Below are 22,227 nucleotides of genomic sequence, written 5' to 3'. Positions count from 1 at the left end.
TCAACGGCACGCGGCGGATTGAACCGACGGATGTGCGCGCAGGAAAGAGGTTCCTGGCGCCGTGGGAGTATCGACGGCCACGCCGCAGCTTTTCGCTCGATCATCATTCCGAGGCAGCGGCGAGGGACGACCTTTCCTTGTCAAGAGCTTCTACACGTTGGTTGAAATTCCATCGAGTTGGAAGAGAGCACAAAGGCGACAACTACACAGCAACCTTTATCCCGCTATTGACGCCAACCTTGAGGAATAGTTCCCACGGGGGGACCTGGCGGCCTGGACTTTGATGTGAGACTGAATGAGTGTGTGGGTGTGGGCGCGCGTGTGTGTGTTTGTATATGACACGTTGATGTTTGTTGTGGGGGAGGGAGCAAAAGAGAGAGAAATAGAGAGAGATGCTGTGGAGAAAGAAGGAGAGAGTAATAGAGGGAGGGGGGGGCGGAACAAGGGGGGGAGGGGGGTGAGACAGGTGTGGTGGTGGAGGACAAGAGGGGAAAAGGAGTTTTAGTGACCGCATGCAGAGGGAGAGGGTGTGAAGAGAGGGGGGCTGTGGTCACGGGACCAGACGACAGGAGCCGGAAGAAGCAGCCGCGTTCATCGGCACCTCTCGAAGGACGAGCCCACCGTTCCACTGTCCCTCCATCTCTCACGCCGTCAGCTTCGTCTGTCGTCAGTCCATCTCCAGAGCCACGAGCCACCCTTCCCCCCATTTTCCCCTCCCCTCCCCCCACCTCCCTCCCTCCCTTCCCTGTCCCCCCCCCCCCCCCTCAAAGGAGGGAAACACAAGCTAATTGAAACAAGCGAACTGGGGATGAGAGTTGATTACATCGGCGTTTAGGGATGTTGATTGCGTCCTCTCCTCTTTGAGTGAATGATGCAGAACTGCTGATAATGAAGAGGCTTGTTTGTCCATTAGGGCCAGAGTGGACCTAACAGACAGCCCCGGTTGCTCTCTGAGCCCCTCAGCGCCAAAGCACAGCCTGGCAGACCAACCAAACCGTTTTTTCATCGTCTTTATTCACTTTTCACAAACACATTGGTTTTTCATGGAAGGCCACAGACTGTTATCGAGTATCATCGAGTACTTATATCTGTACAGCGTATAAAAATCAGTACGACGTACACTATACACAGGGAATGGGGGAACGGGGGTGGAGGATTTGGAATAACTGAATTGTTTAAATACTACTGAAAAGAGTGAGAGGAGTACATTGCTAAGTTACGCAGACTGGGGGGGGGGGATGAGGTGGCTGCGTAGGTTGTTGAGTTCCCACGAGGACAGTATGTGAAGGCGCTACAGAGGAACAGTAAAGGCCCATGGCGTTTTCTCGACCCAAACACCTCCACAAACCATCCCAGGGTGCCGCGGGCAGGACGGCCGTTCTGCAGCTCCGAGTGTGTGCGCAACACGCACCCCTGTCTCAGCATGCACTGCTGTTTAAGCACCGATAACTCACGTGTCCTTCATCATGCTTCTGGGGACACGCGGACGAAACACGTTCTTTAGCACCACTGACGAGCAAAACATACATCGGAAAACAAACATGACATGATAAAAATGGCAAACACATCCACAACAAGTACTGTACTGGGACTGCACGGACGCAGGGCCGAGGTGGAGATCGAGATTCTAATGTTCGAACAGATACTTAAAAGCGATTCAAGTACACGTGAAACGTTCCTTGGTACAGTCTAATGGACCACCGTAACAGTAAAACACATCGCGGTCATTCGGTTAAGAACCCAGCCCTGCTACTGAGGCCAGGGCACAAGGTCAACAAAGCTGCAAGGTGGACGCACAGCACGGGCGAGAAGAAAAAAAAGGGAGGGATAAAATGCATGCAGTCCTGCCTGTCTGATGAAGAAAACAACCCCATTCATTCAAGCAACTGTAAGGCTTAATACATGGGAACACATGTACAGAATACCAATCGAAGTCATTAGTATAAAACTGCAGCTGAAGGGTGGAGGCGAGCAAAAAAATGGAACATACAGCACCGTCGAAATGAGATACATCTTCAGATACAGAATTAACATGCTAAAGCAGATAGCAACGCAGCCAGGCTATTGTCATCCTGCTCAAACTGGAATATGCAAATGAGCGTGAGAGTGCTATCCCTGCAAATCTCTCCATTTCAGGTCAATCCCCCAGGTTGCACCAAGTTTGAATGGGAGAGCTGGTATCCGCCTGCTCAGGTGACTTACACCACAGATGAAAGACAAGCCACGCCGCAAATGGGAGGGGTTTATGTTGTTGTTGTTGTTGGTCATGTTCATGTGGTTCTAGTTCCTACTTCTAGTGAACTGAACGACAGGATTTAAAAGTGGCGAAAAGAAAAAGATGGAAAAAGATTGGAATGTGTCTTTTCGGAAGATTTCCCTTTTTGATTAACTCGTTTTGTTCCTCTTGGCTTTTGTCCTGTGCTTGACATTGTTGTCAACGTCATGGAAACTCCCATCCCATCGGCTGCATGAGAGTCTCACAAAAAATACCAAAAACCCACCACATACACGAACATATATAATAAATATTGCTTGTGGCAACGGTGAAGTCCAGTCTCATTGGTTGGCAACCTTGTTGTGCGTGCCATGTCTTTGTGGGTACGACCGCGTTAACCGCTGAAACAGACTCGTCCGACTTCAAAGCCAAACTTCTGGTTGCTATTTCCAAAGTCTGAGGGGGCCACATCTTTGATGGGGAGCAACTCTGCTGAGGGCGAGCTGATCTCCAGGACTGTCCTCTCCTGACCCTTGCGATACTGAGAGAGAGAGAGAGAGAGAGAGACAGAGACAGAGACAGAGACAGAGACAGAGACAGAGACAGAGAGACAGAGAGACAGAGAGACAGAGAGACAGAGAGAGGGGAGAACACACACAGCACAGATGTGAATTCACCCTGTCCGTTAACTCTCCTCCTGAGCTGTGATGCCCACTTAGATGTGAGTAGGTCACTAATCTGACCGATACCATCTGCTAGGCCTTGCTGTTGCAGCGAGCCGACAACGGTTGCAGCACATCGGCCCTCCTTGAGGCTAATTCCTCTCAGGGGAGCAGAGGCTCCCAGCTCCTGCCTGTCACTCACCTGACAGCCGTCATGCAGCGACTGGATGAAGGGCGTCTTGGCCTGGGTCATCTCCTCGTCGTTGCCCCCCCGGAAACGGAGAGCGTGCTGGTGACTGCGGGTGGTGCTGTCGAACCAGCCGGCCGAGTTCTGGCAGGTGTAAGTGAAGGTCTGCTTGGCAGTGGCACTCAGCAGCTTCAGGAAGGTCAGCTGCACCACGTGGACGGGGTTCCCATCGGAGTCACTGTAGGAGAACTGAGACACAGACGGCACAGTTCCTCTCAGTGACAGTACGGTGCAGCCGGCACGAGCCGCGCGACCTTCGACCTCGATGTGCGGACTGCGACGGCTCCAATCAGAGGATGACTTGAGAGCTGAACACAGCGGACGCCGGGAGAATGGCAATGCGGGCCTGACGGAGTTATGAAGCTGATAAGGGATGAGGGAGCAGGCTTAGACCGATTGCACTTTTATGAAGCGCCTCTCTTGTCTCTGAATTTCACTGTCCGTGTTCCATGAATATATGTAGGAGGGAGGGGAGGACAGTAAAGGTTACTCTAATTCGCCCAGAGTGTGGACGCGGACGCAGGGGAGAGAGGAGGAGAGGGAAAGTCGAGAGAGAAACGGAGGGAGGGAGGGAGGGAGGGAGGGAGGGAGGGAGGGAGGGAGGGAGGGAGGGAGGGAGGGAGGGAGGGAGGGAGGGAGGGAGGGAGGGAGAGCGAGCGAGCGAGCGAGCGAGCGAGAGAGCGAAAGAGCGAGAGAGAGAGAGAGAGGGAGAAAAACGGAGGGACAAAAGTTGAGGAAAGAATACGAGTACTTGAGTCTATGCGAGCGAGTCTGTCGCCATTGTGTCGGCGGCTCTGTGTGATTGTCAAGTCCTGTCTGATCAGGTGCACATGAAAGGGCCCTGCTCCTATTGAGCTGATGTGAATGACAGCTGATGACACCCCACTGCCAGTGGCTGTGGATGACTCATCTTCACCATGACAGCACCCCACCACACACAATCTCAGAGCTCATACATGAGCACATATATTAGTGCTTAATTACCCTGTTGGCAGAATGACTAACTTTACAACGTGATTGAGCAAACACACACATCTACACACACGCACACACACGTGCGCTGCCACTGTGCACCCCTACTCAATCATACGCCTGAGCATTATCCAAAGGCACTCAATTAGGATGAGTAATCTAGCTGAAAAAGAGCGCCTGACATTTGGAGGACCTTGAGATTAATGGTAGGGGCCGATCCACCCCCACCCCCCCACCCCCACCTCCCCTCACACACACTACCCCCCCACACACACACACCACCCCAAGGCTGTTACCTGTTTTCCTTTTCTATACTGGCTGTACCAGCTTCCTGGCTTCTCTTTGTTCCAGGCTGCCAGTTTGACCTGAGCACAGAGGGGGGAAAAGAGTCAGTCCCTCTTTCCAACACTGGGCTCTGGGGAGGTCAGGGGGTCGCGACGTGGAGCTCAACGGGAGCTGACAGGCAGGAGACTCACCGTTTCAATCTTCTTGTCTGGGTAGATACAGGTCTCTCCCTCGGCAGTGAAGTTACAGTAGACCTTGATGGAATCCCTGTGACAGCCCTGGTTTGGGTCGATCCAGTACTCACCTGGAGAAGGGCAGACAGAGGAGAATGGCCAAACAGGGACGAGGATATCGAATGACAACCGACGTTACCCTACAGGCGACGAGATTGCAATGACAGGAGTATTCAGTGGAAAAGCTGCCTGGTGGAAAGAGATCATAAATGCAATCTAATATACGGAAATCCTCAAGCGAAAATCCGAAAAATTGCGATATCCCAAAGGTTTGATGCAGTTCAGTTGCCGCTGACCGTCTCTGAAGTCCGGCTGGACCATCATGAGCTCCTTGCAGGTGCGGGCGGGGCTCTCGAAGGTGCCCAGGGGCTTCCTCATCTGGTCCACCTCGTTCTTCATGGAGGTGAGGGAGGCGAACACCTCCTCCATGCCCTCGGCCTCCTCCAGGGGCTGGTCTCCCTGCATGGGCTCCTCCTCCTGCTCCTCCGGCCCCTCCTCCTCCTCCGCGGGCGCCGCTCCTCCTCTGGAGCGGCCCGAGTGCCTTCTCCTCTTCCTCCTGCCCTCCCGGATGGGTAGGGGCTGCACCATGGAAGCAGGCATGCCCTGGGGGGAAGGGGAAGGGGAGCACAGGGGTTACCCAGAGCAGAGGAGCAGGAGGGGGGAAGGGGAGGCGGAGAGACCTGGAGGTGTGTGGGGCGACTTACAGGGGGTCCAGGGGGACCGATGGGGCCTGTGTCTCCTCGGGGACCGATCGAACCCTGGGGAAGCAGAGAAGGGGGTGAGCCTTTTGTCAAACATCACTTTACCTGGCAGATCCGGATTCAACTTTATGGGATTATGCAGCTGTCCGCATCAGCACTCTCTGGTCAAACCCCAGCAGTCTCAAACCAGCAGTTTTCATAATGTGACACACTGGAACCAAATCCTCTTACAATACCCAATGGAAAAGCCACAGCTCAAGTATAATGCTGAAGTTGCATGATTGTACAAAGGAGATTGAATCCTGTGCGCACAGATTAACATTTTACACCTCTCCTAATGTATGGGATACACCCCACCATTATCCAGCATATGTTCCGGACAGCTGCTGGTGTGCTGATGTCTGTGTGTGTTTGTGTGTGTTTGTGTGTGCGTGTTTGCATGCATGCAAGTACAGGAATGACAATGGATTACAATGGATTACAAAGATTACTGGATTTACCGAATCTCCTTTAGATCCCTTCTGACCAACTGAACCCTAGGAGAGGATAAGGGAAGGAGAGAAGAGATGAGAGGGATAATAGGTAATCAGACAATGTGTCTCAAAGGAAGCATAGGGGGAATGGCCAACTTACAGACAGTCCAGGGGGTCCCGGGGGCCCGATTGGACCAGGGGGGCCACCATCACCCTACAAGACAATAACAAGATCATGTTATCCTGATATCTACGGTAGGTACTGTATCTACGACGTGGAAACGGAAATAGACCCGGTCGTCAACGGAAGCGTCGACGTGCGCGACCTGAGTCGACATTGAATGCGACGCGCGTGCTGTGAGGTCACTGGGTGGGCTGTTCGTACCCCGTCTCCTTTGGGTCCCTGAGTGCCCTGGTTTCCTGGCATGCCTCTGTCTCCCTTCTCTCCAAAGTCTCCTGGAGGCCCAATCAGACCAATCAGCCCTCCATGTCCCTGAGGGAGGCGGAGTCAGCCGGAGAGGGGTCAGGAGAGAGATAAAGGAATCGGGAGAGAGAGAGATGGAGGGGGGGGGGGGGTGAGAGAAAAGTGGGGTGAAGAGATAGAGGAAGTCGGGTAAGAGAGTGCGGGTATAGGAGAGAGGGAGGGAGGGAGGGAGGGAGGGAGGGAGGGAGGGAGGGAGGGAGGGAGGGAGGGAGGGAGGGAGGGAGGGAGGGAGGGAGGGAGGGAGAGAGAGGGAGGGAGGGAGGGAGAGAGAGAGAGAGAGAGAGAGAGAGAGAGAGAGAGAGAGAGAGAGAGAGAGAGAGAGAGAGAGAGAGAGAGAGAGAGAGAAAGAGAGAGGGGGGTTAAAGACCACCATGAGCTGTCTTACTAATTTTCTGGCACAATCACGGTCGAAATGAAGCTGTGACTCACCTTGTCACCCTTCCTTCCAGGGTCTCCTCTCAGTCCGGGCAATCCTGGGGGTCCCTGAGTGTGACAGAGAATGCTCACAGTTCATAACAGTACATCCCACTCCCCCCCCCCCACGGCAAGGTTACACAAGGGCGGGTTACATTGGGCTCTGTCAGATGGAACAGGTTGGAACTGGTTTGGTAATGGACGGTTGTGCTAGGTCACGAGTACCAGGTTCGTACCATGGGGCCAGGCGGTCCGGTCTGTCCCAGGGGGCCGTTTAACCCTTGTTCACCCTAGACATGGAACACAGTAAATACATCAAGCAAAGTGTGAAGGTCCAGAACCCACCAACAGCTGCACTGTACACGCATGCTAATCAGCCGCCGCGAAGAGATGGGCCCAGGAAGTAATAGCCAGCCCCAGGCTGCCCACAGCTGTCTGCTGACATTAGTATGATGACTAACCGCCGGTCCGGGGATCCCTCGAAGCCCCTCTGGTCCAGGCTTCCCTGACTGTCCCTGGGGGCCCACCGGCCCCGTCTTTCCCACCAGCCCCTCTGCGCCTGTCGCCCCCTGGAGAACAGAGGATCGAACGGTCGGTAGAGGAAACAGGCGGAGGGAAACAGACGCGGAAGCCGATTGAATCTGTGCTTTACCTTGGCTCCCTTCATCCCTTGCTTCCCTTCTTTTCCCGCAGCTCCCAGGTGACCCTGGAAAAGGTGAGAGGGGAAAGAGAGTGAGAGGGAGGGGTGGCCGGGGGGGAGGGGGCTGGGGGGGGGGGGGGGAGCAGCGTCTGTATGGGTGATAATGGTGTGCTGCTTCAAATGTGATGCTGCTTCCCTTCCCCGCTTACACAAATAGAGGTCGATCAAACCCCTGAAGATATCCGAGTCTGCATAAGCGTATGCACACACACAGACCTGCTCCTGCTCACGCACCCCCAGACGCACACTCGCGAATACAAACCACACACTCGTGGATACACACACACACACACACATGCAGAAGGTGATAATCAGACTCACCCTTCGCCCTGGAGGCCCTGGGGGGCCGGGTTCTCCAGAGGCTCCTGGAGGGCCCTGGAGAAGAGGAGAGGAGAAGGGTTAACGAGGTGGAAATGAACCCCCCCCCCTCCGGTCCCAGAGACCCCGAGAAGGAGGCTCAGCGGTATTGATGAATAAGTAAAAGCCTCTCGCTCGGCGACAAAGAACAAAGGCTGAGCGCGCGTCTCTGTAGAGAGAGCCCGGAGAACGGTAGTTGCCGCGCTCACGTCATCTGCCTCGGTAGAGAACTGCTGCATGTGGTTGTTACTGTGTAGTGGGACCTGTGCTGTGTCCTACTCACTGCTTTCCCCGGATCTCCGTTGTCTCCCTTAGTGCCGGGTCCACCGTCCACTCCCTGGGAAGACCAGAAGCGTTAGAAAAGGCCACCAAAGGACGAGGGGCATTAGGGAGTCTCTGCGCTGCACCAAAGCCCAAATTGGGTTTCATTTCTGGGCTGAACGAACTTACGTTGATGCCGGCCTCTCCGGGGGGTCCCGAGTCTCCGGGGAATCCGATAGGGCCCTGTGGAGGACAGGGGGAGGGGTTCAGAACCGAGCCCAGGGGCACCAGATGACTGATACCAGAGGAAAAGGTCAGGGACAAATGGCTGGAGAGGGCGCAACTCACGGGGTTTCCTTTGCTGCCGTCCTCCCCTGGTATTCCTCTCATTCCCGGGGGCCCGGCCGCCCCGGGAGGGCCGGAGTCGCCCTTCTCTCCCAGCTCTCCTTTGGTACCCTGCGGGGGGGTGGGGGGAATCAGAACAGTGTTTAGGGAGGTAGCAACGAATCATGAAAAAGTAAAAAGGAAGAGCAGAGAGGGGTAGAGAAACAATGAGCGAGAAAGAGAGAGAGAGAGAGAGAGAGAGAGAGAGAGAGAGAGAGAGAGAGAGAGAGAGAGAGAGAGGGGCAGTAGAGCAAGAGAGAGAGAGAGAGAGAGGGGGAGAGAGAGAGAACAAATATAAAAGGGAGACTCACAGCACTGCCAGACTCTCCCACGGGCCCGGGGTCACCAGCCTCTCCATCCTCCCCCTGACACAGTCGATGGACAAAGAATATTACAATTCTCTTACCGCGCACACACACACTCAAAGAAACCACGCACACAACCACACACACGCACACAGACGCAAACATTCCCTCAGTCCCTTACCTTTTCACCAACGAGTCCAGGCTGACCTACTCCCCCAGGCATCCCGGCTGGCCCCTGTAAATGTAGATAACATGTCAGGTTGACCCAGTGCTTTCTAACAGGAGGAGCCAAGGGCTTTCATGCTGAAGTGGTTCTGGGTATGTTTCTGACAGCGGGAACTCAAAGTGGGTCTGTTATGATTTTCCAAACGGCTCTTTCTCAGCCCCTTGGAGGTCACGTCAAGCAGCTGCTCTGTTGACAGTGTGCGGTCTGTGGTCCTCCGTGAAAGCCAGTCGGCGACTTGATAAGTGGGCCGGTGAAAGCGCTGTCCCGAGCAGAGAGCAGAGTGCCAACAGACGCGAGTGGAGAGGAGGTCTACGACTGCCGTCTCCTCACTCTCCTGTCCTGCACCTCGGGGTTTCCCCCCCCCCCCCATCCACTCAGGGGCCTTTTCCTCTCCACTTCCCGCACTCGCTCCATCCCTGTATCAATCCATTTAGGGATCCGTCCATCTTCGGGGGGGCCCCTCGATCTTCCACGGCCCCCGTCGCGAAGCTCCACTGTGTCTGCCGCGGTGCCGGTGAATTATTCAGTGGCGGGAGTTGTTGAGAGGTGCCCATTAGGAGAGGTAAATATAACTCTCTCTCAGGGATGATAGTCTGCGCCTTAATGATTCATAAAGCGGTAAATATAACCCTCTCTGAGGGATTATATTCTAATACTACTTAATAATTCACGTCCGAACAGCAGCAGAGGAGCTGAGAGAGAGAGGGGTAGTAGAGGTGGGATGTAGGCGGATGGGGTTGCGCGCGTGTGTGTGCGTGCGCGCGTGTGTGTGTGTGTGTGCGGTGGGGCATGTAGAACAGCATACGGCAAGTCTATGGCATGTGTTCAATGTTTCAGGGGTGTATGCCGTGTTGCGTCGAGTCGGGAGACGTGTTTTGGGAATACCTCTCCACCGTTGGGGCCCAGCGGGCCTCGGGGGCCGTGTTGTCCTGGAGGACCCTAGAAAGACAGGACCGGATTAATCACTCGTTCACACTGAGAAGACACGCTATGTCGATGTTCTCTCTCGCATTCAGCGGACATACACACGACAGCGCACACCCCCCTTTCACTTGAGGTAGAACGTCTGGTTCATGAACACCTCCTTCGGTGAACGTGAGTCACACTGTGCATCAGGAAGTGGGGACCGAATACAACAGTCCCAGTGTCCCTGATCATTATTGCATCGACGTGAGGAGGATATTTGTGACAGGCCATTACCCTCAAAATGATACGGACAAAGAATTTCTCCATTTCCCCCTATCTCGCCGTCTCTCTACGCCTCCCTTTGTCTGCGAGTCTCTCTCTTGTCTCCCTCCCTCCCTGCCCCCTCTTATTCATGAGAAGCCCTGAAGCCGCACAGATAGAGGAGCACATTCGCGACCACGGGGAAAACGAGAAGTGTTCCGGCGCAATTGCGCTCCTCTGTGAACGTCCTGATGATGAAGCGGCAATTCATTCCAACCGGGCTCTGCTTGGGGTCTGCATTAGCAGCTGAGCTCGACACCTCCCATGTCCCGGTGAGAACTCGGGGTGGGAGACACTGCTCCGAGACAGCCCAAAGAGCCAGGACCGAGAGACTATGAGCTCCTCCTGGCATTGCCGATTCTCTCCTCTTTTTTTTTCCCCTCTCGTCCGTTTCGGAGATTCTTCTTGCTTTGTTTCTCTCTTTCTATAGCTGTCTAATACATTTGCATACGGGCTTGTTTTTTTTCTTCTTCTCAACTGCTCTCTGTCTCTGTCTCTCTCTCTCTCTTTCTTTCTCTCTCTCTCTCTCTCTCTCTCTCTCTCTCTCTCTCTCTCTCTCTCTCTTTCTCTCTTTCTCTCTCTCTCTCTCTCTCTCTCTCTCTCTCTCTCTCTCTCTCTCTCTCTCTCTCTCTCTCTCTCTCTCTCTCTCTCTCTCTCTCTCTCTCTCTCTCTCTCTCTCTCTCCCACTCCCTTCCTGTCTTGTTTTTGTTCCGTTTTGACGCTTTCCCTCCCTAATCTGGCGGTGAGAGGGGCTGTAGAGAATCTTGTTGCGCGTGCCTTCATGGTTGGCGGCCTTCTGAGATGACTGTCACAAAGGAGGATGCTCATTAGACAGCCAAGGCTGGGGCTAATCTGATTAGCAGCTGTCACGCCGTCTCCCAGTCTCCTCAGAACCAAAGCCTCCCTCTTGCTTCACTGCGTCCTCCCTGTCACTCTCTCTCTCACACTCTCTCTCTCTCTCTCTCTCTGTCTCTCTCTCTCTCTCTCTCTCTGTCTATCCCTCCGTCTTTCCTTCTCTCTCTCTTTGGCTCTATCCTTCTCTCGGTACACAAGCTCCCTGTACAGCAGCCCAGCGGTCACGCCATGCTCTGTGTCCTCTGCATAAGCCCTGGCAGGCAGCCACCACACAACAGGAATGCAGAAGGCCTTCTCACATGGATGCAAGGACATGCTCGTCGGATATGTCGACCGTGTCAGGAGTGACTTGCTGGAAGTAAAGTACTGTACACAGTGGAAGCACTCGGTTGTGTTGTTGGCACTGTCCGGAACTCACCATCAGACCGACGTGTCCACTCTCCCCTTTCTCCCCTGGAGGCCCTGGCATTCCCTGTGAAACCGCGGAGAGGAATTACATCAGACATTTGTGTTGATTTGGAATAGGTACAGTTAGCCTATGAGTGTATGTGGTGGTGTGTGTGTGTGTGTGTGTGGTGGTAGTGTGGTTTCAAAACCTGTAGTCCAGTAGGTCCCGTAGCTCCCTTGAAGCCCCTGGCTCCCTCATCTCCCTTTGCTCCATACATTCCCTGCTGGCCACGAGGCCCTGACTCTCCATCCACACCCTGACACACACACACACACGCACACATTCAGGTCAGCCCTGTAAATACAGAAGTACACAAACACCCATACACTAACCTGGACTCTACACAGTAGGGATTTGTACATACCGGTAAACCAGGCTGACCGATGGGACCCTGGCCCCCTGTGGGTCCTGAGGGGCCCTGCAGTGGGGGGGGGGGGGGCAAGGGGGGGGGGGCAAGGGGACATTCACAACTGTCAATCGCACACTAGGGGAGGCACAAGCTTCATGCTCAAAGCTCCATTTACCAGCAAGCCTTAACCCCAAATTAGTAAATACAAATTGAATCAAGGAATAGGCGGTATGATTTATTTACCAAAAGAAATGGCTTCGACGACTTCAATAGTTTGATGGAAGCAGTTTTGACAAAACGTTAAGCGTCAACCCCTCGTCGAGGGGTTTACAGTGTCGTGAGTGTTCTGATGGTATCGTGTTTACAGTGTACTGTAAGGACAGTTACGGCACAACCCTTTTCAACCAATCAGGAGCCCTCTTGGCTGCCGGTGCCCTGGTGTCAGTGCTGTGTTGTGTTTCGACTCACTGATTCTCCTTTGTCTCCTTTGCTTCCCTTCTGGCCCGGTCCTCCTGTCTCCCCCTGCGGACACACGCGACGCGGTCACAGAGATGCGGAAACACCCACCCACACCCGCACACACGTCCCTGTGGAGCAAGCGGTGCCTCTCCTGTCCCACTACCTTGTCTCCATCCTCGCCTGGAGGTCCGGCTGGGCCGGCAGCCCCCGGCAGACCCAGGGGCCCCTGCTCCCCGTCCTGGCCCGCCGGCCCGATGGGGCCTTTCTCTCCCTGGGGGGGATGGGGGGGGGGTGACAGACAGGCACACGTCAATCAACCTGACAGCTGCCTCACGCTCCAAATATTGCCACGTCGCACCATGATGCGTCGCTTCACGGACACCGCAGGGAGAGAGACACCAACACGGAGGAGTGCGAGGACGGCGTCGATGCACGTACGCGTACATTCACGCTCTCGCTCAAGGAGCGATGACACGCGTGCTGGAACCCACGCGTGTTTATTTCCCGCCGATGAAGGGTGATGGCGCTTGACTGCATGCCTAAAAGCAGGCGACGGCATGACATAAGAATCCTAATCCTATTGGACGCTTACCGGCTCGCCCTTCTCTCCCATTGGACCTGCGGGGCCCACTCCGCCCGCACGTCCAGGCTGACCAATGGCACCAGCCGTTCCAGAGGGCCCCCTCTCCCCACCGGCTCCCTGGAAAGGTAGGCAGGCAACACGATTCACTTTTTTGATTAAGTGACGTGATCACGATCTCCATGGAAACCGCCCCCCTCCCTTTCCCCCCGCATATGTTCTTGTATCCTACATGTGACTTGCAGGTTTAGGGGGTGGGGGGTGAATGCGGGGGTGGGGTTGGAAGGGAGGGCTGGATAGAGGGAGAAAAGAAAAAAAAAACGATTCCAGGAATAACACAATCAACCTGATGAATGCATACTCACGTTGGCTCCGGCCACGCCAGGCGGTCCCTCTCCTCCCTTCAGTCCAGCTGGACCCTGGGGAGACACAGGCAGGGGGGGACACAGGACTGAGCCAATCACAGCCTTCACAGCCACACAACCTCCAATCACTCCCACATCAGTAGCATCGGGCTGGCCGTCGTTGGGCGTCAGGACTCGACATAATTGTCCCCGGCAGATCTGAGCTCAAGCTACCACTCCAAGCTCCCCCCCCCCCCTCCACCCCGCCGGTTTCTAAAGGTGACTGCAGTGGACGTGCAGCTAGCCTCGGCAGAGCCGCACGTGAAAGGCGGGGGAGATGGGAAAGAGCGTTACCATGGCGCCGGGACTGCCCCTGCCCCCTCTGAAGCCTCTCAGCCCGGGAGGGCCACTCTTCCCGAGAGCCCCCAAAGGTCCTGGATCTCCCTGGAAACACACAGACACACACACACAAGCACACGCACACACACACACCACCAGAGGATTAGATCAGACGGCAGCGCTGAGCAGACAGCAGGCCCCTTATGAAGTGATAAATCACATGGTGGAGCCGTCGCACTGAGAAGGCCTATTCATATTTTATGAGCCATAATACACAGAGCACAGTGAGGTATGGAATGAGGAGCTCCTGTTATCCGTTAGGATATGCTAAAAGGAAAAGACCTCCTGAAGATGAGATATCTAGCGTCGTAGGTATTCCCAATCCATCAATGCTGTTTATCGAGGATGATAAAGACATAATTATGAGGAGGGTAATGAAGTGAGGTCACCTTGGCGCCTTCTTTGCCTGCAGCTCCTGGTAGACCCTGCTCACCGGGGGGTCCCGGGGACCCCGGGTGTCCTCTGTCTCCCATTGGCCCGGTCTCTCCGGATTTACCCTGACACGGGTCACACAGCAAAACATTGAGGTCTACACCGCCATGCTACTGTGTCTTCCGCTGGACAGTCGCAAAACCCTTGAGGGTCGAAAGATCTTTCGTGAAACAGTGTTTGGTGTGTGTTCCGCAGTCCATGATTGGCTGTCTCACCTGGGGTCCAACCACTCCTATGGGCCCAGGTGGCCCAGTCTTCCCTTGGAAGCCCTGAAAGGTGAAACAGGACAAGTAAGGTGATGGTCAATAGCTAAGTGCTGAGTGAGGGCCAATATTTTATACACATATTTCTTGGCGAATGGTTAGACAATTAAGTAGTAACTACAGACTCTGCATTTCAATTGCTCAGCATAACCGCCACAGCATGTGCTTGGTCAGCTGTACTTACAGGCTCCCCCCGCTGGCCTGGATGACCTGGTAGTCCATCTTTTCCCGCAGGCCCCTGGAGAGCAAGGTTAGTTGGATTTTTTATAAGACAAAGAAAGTGCAGAGGAAATGGAAAAGTCCGGACAGAATCCCTCAACAGTGTAAACAGACACTGGACATGGTGGGTGTGAGGTAAAGCTATGTGTCTCTGCACAACACATTTCTGATCTGGGACACACTTACATTTGGGCCCTTTGGTCCTGTCTCTCCGTTCCTTCCCTGTGGCCCTTGTGGGCCCTGTGGAGAAAACCAGACAGGGAATCAGTCCAAACTCCATTTCAAGCCTGACTTGAACCAGAGACCGAAATACTACGAACGACTACATCGACATGATACCAAAGAGATCAGAGTATCGGCAAAAGGCATAATTTATCCTAAGCCAATAGCTAATGAGGCTTGTTTGAATAACTCGAGTTGACGTGCGGTGAGTGCTGCTGACAGACTGGAGCGTACCCGTTCTCCGGTCGAACCTGGTGGTCCATCGTGTCCAGAGGCACCCTGACAGATGGACAGGCAGAAGAGGACATGAAACAGACCGTTATCAAATTCGTACAGGGTCGCTCACTCATTCATCCTCGAACACAGTCTGTATCCCGACTGGAACACATGTTTATCTTTCCCCGCGACGACGGGCTTTCGCGGTGTGCGCCGTGACATCCCCAACCGACAGCTCTTGCTCCAGCACACCAGATGGGCTGTCATATTCAAATGAACTGCTGCAGCTCCAAACTGGGCCAGAGAGCTCATTCATTCTGCCTGAGAGACAGGCTCGCGTCGGCCAAAACTCACCTTGTCTCCAGGCTTCCCCGTCGGGCCCCTGGCACCTCTCCCTCCTCTGGAACCCTGTGGAAAACCCGCACCGTCAGCCTCAGGACTAGAGATGACCGGACTGCTCTTACAGTCTGTTGTCTGACTAATGAGTGGGGTGTTCTTGCTGAAGAAAGAGTGCGAGTTTAGATGGAAGCAACAGATGAATGCATGCTCACATTAGGACCCCTCTGTCCGCCAGCCCCTGGCTGGCCAGCTGGTCCCTGCAAGGGAGGAACACAGCATGGGTTAACGCAAACACGCACACAAAGACACGCACACCCACGCAGAATGTGCGCGGCACATGCTAAGTAGCAGTGTTAGTGCTCCATTAGTGACCCGCGGCGTGTTTTGCTCACCCTTCGTCCTTTCTCTCCCAGCACGCCAGCAGATCCAGGGAACCCGAGTGATCCCTGGAGGCCAACACAGAGGTTCATCAGCTCAAAGTCTGGCACTAATCACATCTCGGCCCCAGTCGTTCGGCAACTAATAATTAACCACTGTATCGAATTAACCTTGATCTAATAGGTGAGTCTTAAATACACCATTAATCAACTGTTAGTGAATTGTTGTCCCTTAAAGACTGTTCGTAACAAACGGCAATTCGTCATTCTTTCTTTTTAATATGACACCCATAATCAGAGCCAAAGACACTTCAAAAACTTTGTATCAGACAGAGGACACATTATCCGATGACTGTACAATCATCGGCATCTCTTACCTTGGGCCCTAGTCTTCCAGGGTATCCTGGCAACCCTGGAACACCCAGTTTGCCCTGGGGACACAGAAAACACGGGGGTCAGAACCCCATCCACGCCAAGTTCACTCAAAGGGATGGACAGTGACGGGGACAGCCCTGTACCTTTTCCCCAGCGATGCCAAGACCTCCACCTTCTCCCAGGGGTCCTGACTGGCCCTTTGGCCCCTCGGGTCCGTCCTCACCACGTGCCCCGCCAGCCCCATTATCTCCCTGCAGAGACATGGAGAGACAGCACGAGAGAGAGAGAGAGAGAGAGAGAGAGAGAGAGAGAGAGAGAGAGAGAGAGAGAGAGAGAGAGAGAGAGAGAGAGAGAGAGAGAGAGAGAGAGAGAGAGAGAGAGAGAGAGAGAGAGAGAGGGAGAGGGCAAGGTCAGACAAGCTGCATTTGTTTATCTCATGCATCATAATAGTTAGAGGAGAATAAACTAAGCCTGTACAGCCGTCTGAGAAATGGCGCCACTATGAGGTCATACTCACCCTGTCTCCTTTGAGGCCCATGTCACCTTTAGACCCTGGGAAACCATCTTCACCCTGTAATGAATCGAGGAGTCCTGAGTGAGCATTAATGACAGCTTTGCCGGTGATTCATTACTCCCTCTCGTACCGTGAGGAAGGTGTGTGATCTATCATTTCACCAGGGAGGGTGACACTCGAGAGGGGAAGCTGAGAAGGTGACATATTGGATCTACAGAGCGGGAATCCTGACAGGCGGAAATAACTTTTCAACGGAAGAGTTGAAGTTCAGGAGGAGTGGGGCTGGTCTGGTTTCCTCACCTTCTCTCCTTTATTTCCTTTCAGACCTCTCACTCCATCCGCTCCCTGGCAGAGAGAGAAAAACACATGTTGTGGGGACTGGCAAAGTCAATACCTAGTTGCATGTTATGACAAATAGGCAGTGGCGGAAAGGAACCCACTCATTTCTCCTCTGTAGCATGACTCCTACATTTGAATCGATTTTGTCTTGCTCGGTTATTGACCAGCTATTACACTTAAACTCCTCAGATACTAACGACTCGAGCCGAGGCAAATTACATCCTAATGATATATGCCATTCAATGCAATTCTAGGAGCCTCAACAAGCCTGAAAGATCATCGAGGAAGTACACTGACTAGCCGTGAAAGAATACCCAACACTGACCAAACACACACGCATACATACACCATACACACACCATACATACCCCAGTCTTGACTGACACTGATTATCTATTGACTGTCAAATGGGACTCTTTCTGTCATTGGCTTTTCCTCTGAGAACGAGAGCTCTCTCCCTCCACCTGTCAACTGGGGATCCCAGGAGCACAGGGCTTGTCCATCACGCAGGAAACTGATAGAAACGTCTGAGGGAAAGGGACCATCTGAACGAACCTTTGTAGACAGGAATAACAATAACAAGCCTCACCTTTACACCGCGCGTCCCTGGATACCCAATAGGCCCCTGAGCGCCAGGTAAACCCTGTGTGAAACGACAACATCAGCTCTGCTGCCTGGGACCAGCACCAAATAGATCCCTCAGAGAGAACAGGCGCTATTGCTTTATGGGTAGTGTAGTGCAAAAGCTCCCATTGTGAGGATTAAGAGTGCTGGATGAGGACTCGATGATGACTCTAATGGGCTGACGTGAGTGTACAATGGCATCGTGAGAATACGACGACAACTGGAGTGACGCTGACATGGGTGAACAGGATATTGACGTTATGTTAGCACACAATGGGAATTCGAAAATGGAGTCCGGCAAAGAGGCTGCATGGCTGGACGTAATGGTCGGCTGGCAAGGTGTTAGCATGGGAACAGTGAGGCCACGTCACGCAAGCCAGAACTCACTTGACCGCCTTTCTCCCCAGACTGCCCCTCTCTCCCTGGATGGCCCTTGACACAGAACACACAGGGGGGAGGAAAAAAGTAACATTACTGTTCTACACTCCGTGAATCATTCACACGAGTCTATGAATACACATTGGGGAGAAAAAAAGACGCGATACCGTACACTGCTAAAAATTCTGCCCGGAAGATATTCAAAAGATGTAACCCAACACAGGGACACGATGTAGAGACTCATTTGCTCTGTATCATAAATACATTTTATAAACACGCCTGTGGGCCTATCTCCAATAATACAATTCCAAATAGAGTGCATGAGATAGGATCTCGCGTTTAGCGGGAGGAAGAGCACTGCAGTGGAACACCCCCCCCAAGGCGGCTGGAGGACAGCTGGAGCAGGTGACTTGGCCCCGGCCAGCTCCCCAGCCCAGAGGGGGGGCAGAGGGAGTGTGTGCTGTACTCACAGAAGGGCCGTCGATGCCTGGGAGTCCATGCATCCCGCCCTTCCCCTGGGGACCCTGTGGGGACCAGAGACAGACATGTGAGGGGCCCACCGAGGACAGAGCGTCACGTATAGTCCCAGAGGGGGACTGGACCCCCTGGAGGCCACGCGCCCAATGGGGGCCTCACAGGCGAATCACAGGTGCACAAACACAATATGAACCCCTGTGGTCTCTAACCCTGATCTCGCACACCCGATTCAAATGATTATCTGAGTGACGTGTCGAATCGGGTTGGTTACAACTGGGGTTGGAGCAAAAACCGGTTGGAGGTTGGAGGCCTCTGCTATACACTGAAACATATTTCCTTCGTTTCCCCTCTAAGCATATCCATGTGTGTATTCCGGTTTACTCTCTACATCAGCACAATGCGTGGTGTGTGGTGTGTGGAGGGACTGGGCGCGTGTGTGCTCCAGTGTGTGTTTCCTGGCTATTGATTTCCTGTCAGACCCCCCCTCTCCAGCCTGAACCGGAGCCAAGAGTGGCTGGGTCACGCTGTTCTGCTCGGGTACAGCCCCTAAGGACCTGCCGACAGAGGTCACAAGGTCATGGCTTTCATTGGGAAATGAAGAGAGAGACACAGCGCCTACCTTTTCGCCTGGTAATCCAATGGGACCTTGGGCACCGGGCAAACCCTGTACCACAACAAAGCATCAATTAGGTTAAGTAACGGCATGGGAAGGGGAAGGGAGAGTAGGTTTGAGAGTGTGCTTGTTTGTGTCTGTCTGAGTGTTTGTTCGTTTTTGTGTGTGTGTGCTTGTGTGAGTGACTGCGTATGTGTGTCAGATAGTGAGAGACTAAGACAAAGACAGGGGAGTATGCTTGTGTATTATGTATCCTCCAGTACTTTATTGTGTCAGAAGGCAGCTGTAGGGTACCTGTAAACCAGGATTCCCTTGTTGGCCTGGGGGTCCTATCTCTCCAGATGGCCCCTGGAAAGAACAGCAACACCATTTTCACCATGCGCTATCGTCTCACACACTCACTATGTACCAAACCCTGGTCACATGACCTCATTATCATGGGAGAGAGATAGTTCAATCTCACACTTTCATTGCTGTGGGTATTTTATCTCCTCTATATCACACATATTGAGACATTCGTATGACTGCGAATACTGACCAGGTTTCCCTTTGATCCTTGAACTCCATCTATACCAGTGATACCCTGACAGACAAACAGACAGACAGACACACACACACACAGACACACAGACACACAGCCACATAGACACAGACAGACACAGTTAAAGCAGTCTGTATAAGAAAACTGAACAAATTCACAGTATGACCCCCCCCCCCCCCCCCCCAAACCAATTGTGAAAAAAATGTAGCCTGTTAGGCTCCAGTAGATTGCATCTGACCACTGGTATGTGATCATAATAATATAATAACAATAATAATCCTATCTCTTTTCCTCCAGAGAGCCTGTTGAGAGATGGTGTGTCGGACCAATCCATCCCACTGAAGCTGACTCACCGGTTGACCAGAAGGCCCAGGTGGACCTCTTGATCCGACAAGCCCTCTCGATCCCTGGAATTGAAACATACACACAGCTGTTAATATACACTAGAACGTGAATGAGAGTCTGTGTGTGTGTGTGTAGGTGTTCATTGGGTGTGTGTTTCTAAGAGAGTTCACAAGTGTTCAAGTGTATTTTGAAGGAGTCAGTATGGGAGGGTTGATGATGATGTGGGGGAGTGTGTGCGTGCGTGCGTGTGTGTGTATGTGCGTGTGTGTGTGTGTGTGTGTAGGTGTGTGTGGTGTTTTTTTGTGTCACTCTGTACGCTGGCCAAGCCACCTGTTCCTAAGCCACATCTGTGATCTCCTGGGAAGTGATTGATATGGAAATATAATCATTTGGGCCAGGATTTCATCTCTCTCTCTCCATCTCTCTTATCTCTGTCACCACCCACTGAATTTCTATCTCACAATTATCTCTTGTCTCCTTTTCTCCCATCTCCCTGGAATCGCTCTATCTATCCATTTCCCTCATCAAATTCGGAAGTTCCTCTCTCTCCCCGTTTCTTTGTGGTTTAACACAGCCATTCCACTGTACTCTATGACAGCTCTCTCTCTCCCTCTCTCTCCCTCTCTCTCTCCCTCTCTCTCTCTCTCTCTCCCTCTCTCTCTCCCTCTCTCTCTCTCTCTCTCTCTCTCTCTCTCTCTCTCTCTCACTCTCACTCTCTCCCTCTCTCGCCCTCACTTTGTACCGGGTGATCCATTTAGAGAGGCTGAGCCCCTCTGAGTCTCATCCTCACCTGCTGGGATAAAGATGGAGTGTGAGTCATAACCAATCAGCCCGGGCACTGGACAGACATAGATCTGCCTGTGGGGGCATATAAATAGGTTGTGTACGCTTGTGTGTGTGTGTGTGTGTGTGCGTGCTTGGGCGCGTGCGAGTGTGTGTGTGTGCGCGACTGTTGCCAGCTTGTGTGTGTGTGGATGTTATCATGGGTACTCACAGGTTCACCTGGTTGCCCTCCAGGTCCAACTGGTCCATCTGAACCCTACCACAAGACACCAGAACAGTCAACAAAAAACACTCAACCTCTACAGAGGTGCATTCAAAATACCGACCGATCCATCTACGTTGCTAATACTAAGTTCAGTTTGCTTATTTCAAAAACGAAAATAGGTACATTGAATTCACCCATCAGGGTCACTGAAGTGCTACTTGGGTGGCAAGGTTAGACTATGTTTTTGAGTTGGGATTTGGAACTCGATGTTGGGGATGGGTCCTGGGCTGTGCAGTGCTCCTGTCCTAGGTCCTCGTTGATGGTGTTCCAGGGTAGCATGAGGACCACATACCTTCTCTCCTGACTCCCCAGAAGGTCCATGGGGACCTGGCTTTCCTCTGTCCCCCTAGGAAGTCAATACACCATGAGAAATGTCTCCCAGACAGGACGTGGACGTAAAAAAAGACAAAATTGAGCAATCAAACTGGTAAAATGGTGTTGGTACAATAAGGCTTACAAACAGACACCCAGGCACGCACACACGCACACACACGCACGCACACAAACACCAAACAAGCTGTGAAGTTAAAAGAGCTGCAAGACACACAAGTAAAAACCCATTCTCCTGGGTATGGTACTGCAGGGTTTCGGGCTGTCATCTCAAACTCACTCTGTGTCCCTTGTTACCCGGGAGACCAGGCAGACCGTCAAAGCCCCTGTCACCCTGAAAGAGAGAGAGAGCCGCCCAAGAGCATTACGCCCAAATATACTGCACAATACACACACTAATGAACAGGCAACACTTCACAGGAACCTACCTCCTAATCTTGCTCTATCTCTCACTTTTACATCACGTTTTCACGGCCACACACTTCCCTTGCAGCACACACACACAGAGACAAACAAACAGACACACAGAGCACACCTACACACGCACACACACACACACACAAACATAAATGCACACACGCGCCTGCACACAAACACAGTGTCGGTGACAGCGAGGTGCCGTAGGATTGAGATTCCGTCCCAGAAGACCCTCACATCTGTTGTGAGTCTGAGTTCCTGTCTGGGGGTGGGGGGAGTGGGGGTGCGGGGGCTGCGTGGGGGGGGGGGGGGGGGGGGGGGGGGGGAGGGCAGATTAGCTGGAGGTCCCTCTCTGTGCTACAGCACTGCTCAGAGAGATAAAGACGTGGCTCTTCTGACAGTTTGGCTATCAGGGGAACCTTATTTATTTACTAAGCTCTTCCTGTAGCTGCTAAGTATTGAGTTGCTGGCGCTGTCAATACATGTAATAAAGTTAGGCCCTGGATATCTGCGGGCTTACTCTGCAGGAAAACATGATTAGACTTTACAGTAATTCAACTATTTCCCATGTGACCACT

The 22,227-nt window shown here is 53.0% G+C and overlaps 1 protein-coding gene across 1 annotated transcript in view; it reads right to left on the bottom strand.

Annotated features, from left to right (window-relative positions):
* Window positions 1-994: 994 nt before the first annotated feature.
* Window positions 995-22,227, bottom strand: part of col5a3a (collagen, type V, alpha 3a) — a 42,254-nt gene continuing 21,021 nt past the window's right edge. Inside the window, exons 18-67 of the mRNA XM_084677076.1 lie at window positions 21,513-21,566; window positions 21,195-21,248; window positions 20,849-20,893; window positions 19,863-19,916; window positions 19,507-19,551; window positions 19,263-19,316; window positions 18,975-19,019; window positions 18,349-18,402; window positions 17,888-17,932; window positions 17,466-17,519; window positions 16,838-16,882; window positions 16,541-16,594; window positions 16,167-16,274; window positions 16,026-16,079; window positions 15,664-15,717; window positions 15,484-15,528; window positions 15,287-15,340; window positions 14,951-14,995; window positions 14,681-14,734; window positions 14,460-14,513; window positions 14,228-14,281; window positions 13,970-14,077; window positions 13,536-13,625; window positions 13,203-13,256; window positions 12,850-12,957; window positions 12,421-12,528; window positions 12,267-12,320; window positions 11,814-11,867; window positions 11,598-11,705; window positions 11,420-11,473; window positions 9,805-9,858; window positions 8,875-8,928; window positions 8,700-8,753; window positions 8,353-8,460; window positions 8,194-8,247; window positions 8,027-8,080; window positions 7,708-7,761; window positions 7,339-7,392; window positions 7,148-7,255; window positions 6,923-6,976; window positions 6,702-6,755; window positions 6,174-6,281; window positions 5,949-6,002; window positions 5,816-5,851; window positions 5,319-5,372; window positions 4,911-5,217; window positions 4,573-4,685; window positions 4,393-4,461; window positions 3,080-3,313; window positions 995-2,756 (exon numbers count right to left, since the gene is read on the bottom strand). Coding sequence (XP_084533202.1) covers window positions 2,610-2,756; window positions 3,080-3,313; window positions 4,393-4,461; window positions 4,573-4,685; window positions 4,911-5,217; window positions 5,319-5,372; window positions 5,816-5,851; window positions 5,949-6,002; window positions 6,174-6,281; window positions 6,702-6,755; window positions 6,923-6,976; window positions 7,148-7,255; window positions 7,339-7,392; window positions 7,708-7,761; window positions 8,027-8,080; window positions 8,194-8,247; window positions 8,353-8,460; window positions 8,700-8,753; window positions 8,875-8,928; window positions 9,805-9,858; window positions 11,420-11,473; window positions 11,598-11,705; window positions 11,814-11,867; window positions 12,267-12,320; window positions 12,421-12,528; window positions 12,850-12,957; window positions 13,203-13,256; window positions 13,536-13,625; window positions 13,970-14,077; window positions 14,228-14,281; window positions 14,460-14,513; window positions 14,681-14,734; window positions 14,951-14,995; window positions 15,287-15,340; window positions 15,484-15,528; window positions 15,664-15,717; window positions 16,026-16,079; window positions 16,167-16,274; window positions 16,541-16,594; window positions 16,838-16,882; window positions 17,466-17,519; window positions 17,888-17,932; window positions 18,349-18,402; window positions 18,975-19,019; window positions 19,263-19,316; window positions 19,507-19,551; window positions 19,863-19,916; window positions 20,849-20,893; window positions 21,195-21,248; window positions 21,513-21,566 — 3,687 coding nt within the window. The 3' untranslated portion in view covers window positions 995-2,609. The remainder of the gene's footprint in view (window positions 2,757-3,079; window positions 3,314-4,392; window positions 4,462-4,572; window positions 4,686-4,910; window positions 5,218-5,318; window positions 5,373-5,815; window positions 5,852-5,948; window positions 6,003-6,173; window positions 6,282-6,701; window positions 6,756-6,922; window positions 6,977-7,147; window positions 7,256-7,338; window positions 7,393-7,707; window positions 7,762-8,026; window positions 8,081-8,193; window positions 8,248-8,352; window positions 8,461-8,699; window positions 8,754-8,874; window positions 8,929-9,804; window positions 9,859-11,419; window positions 11,474-11,597; window positions 11,706-11,813; window positions 11,868-12,266; window positions 12,321-12,420; window positions 12,529-12,849; window positions 12,958-13,202; window positions 13,257-13,535; window positions 13,626-13,969; window positions 14,078-14,227; window positions 14,282-14,459; window positions 14,514-14,680; window positions 14,735-14,950; window positions 14,996-15,286; window positions 15,341-15,483; window positions 15,529-15,663; window positions 15,718-16,025; window positions 16,080-16,166; window positions 16,275-16,540; window positions 16,595-16,837; window positions 16,883-17,465; window positions 17,520-17,887; window positions 17,933-18,348; window positions 18,403-18,974; window positions 19,020-19,262; window positions 19,317-19,506; window positions 19,552-19,862; window positions 19,917-20,848; window positions 20,894-21,194; window positions 21,249-21,512; window positions 21,567-22,227) is intronic.

Source organism: Hypomesus nipponensis, chromosome 17, assembly GCF_054491055.1.
Source record: "Hypomesus nipponensis isolate SF chromosome 17, ASM5449105v1, whole genome shotgun sequence".
In the NCBI taxonomy this organism is placed as follows: Eukaryota; Metazoa; Chordata; class Actinopteri; order Osmeriformes; family Osmeridae; genus Hypomesus; species Hypomesus nipponensis.
This window is presented reverse-complemented; position numbering and strand designations above follow the sequence as displayed.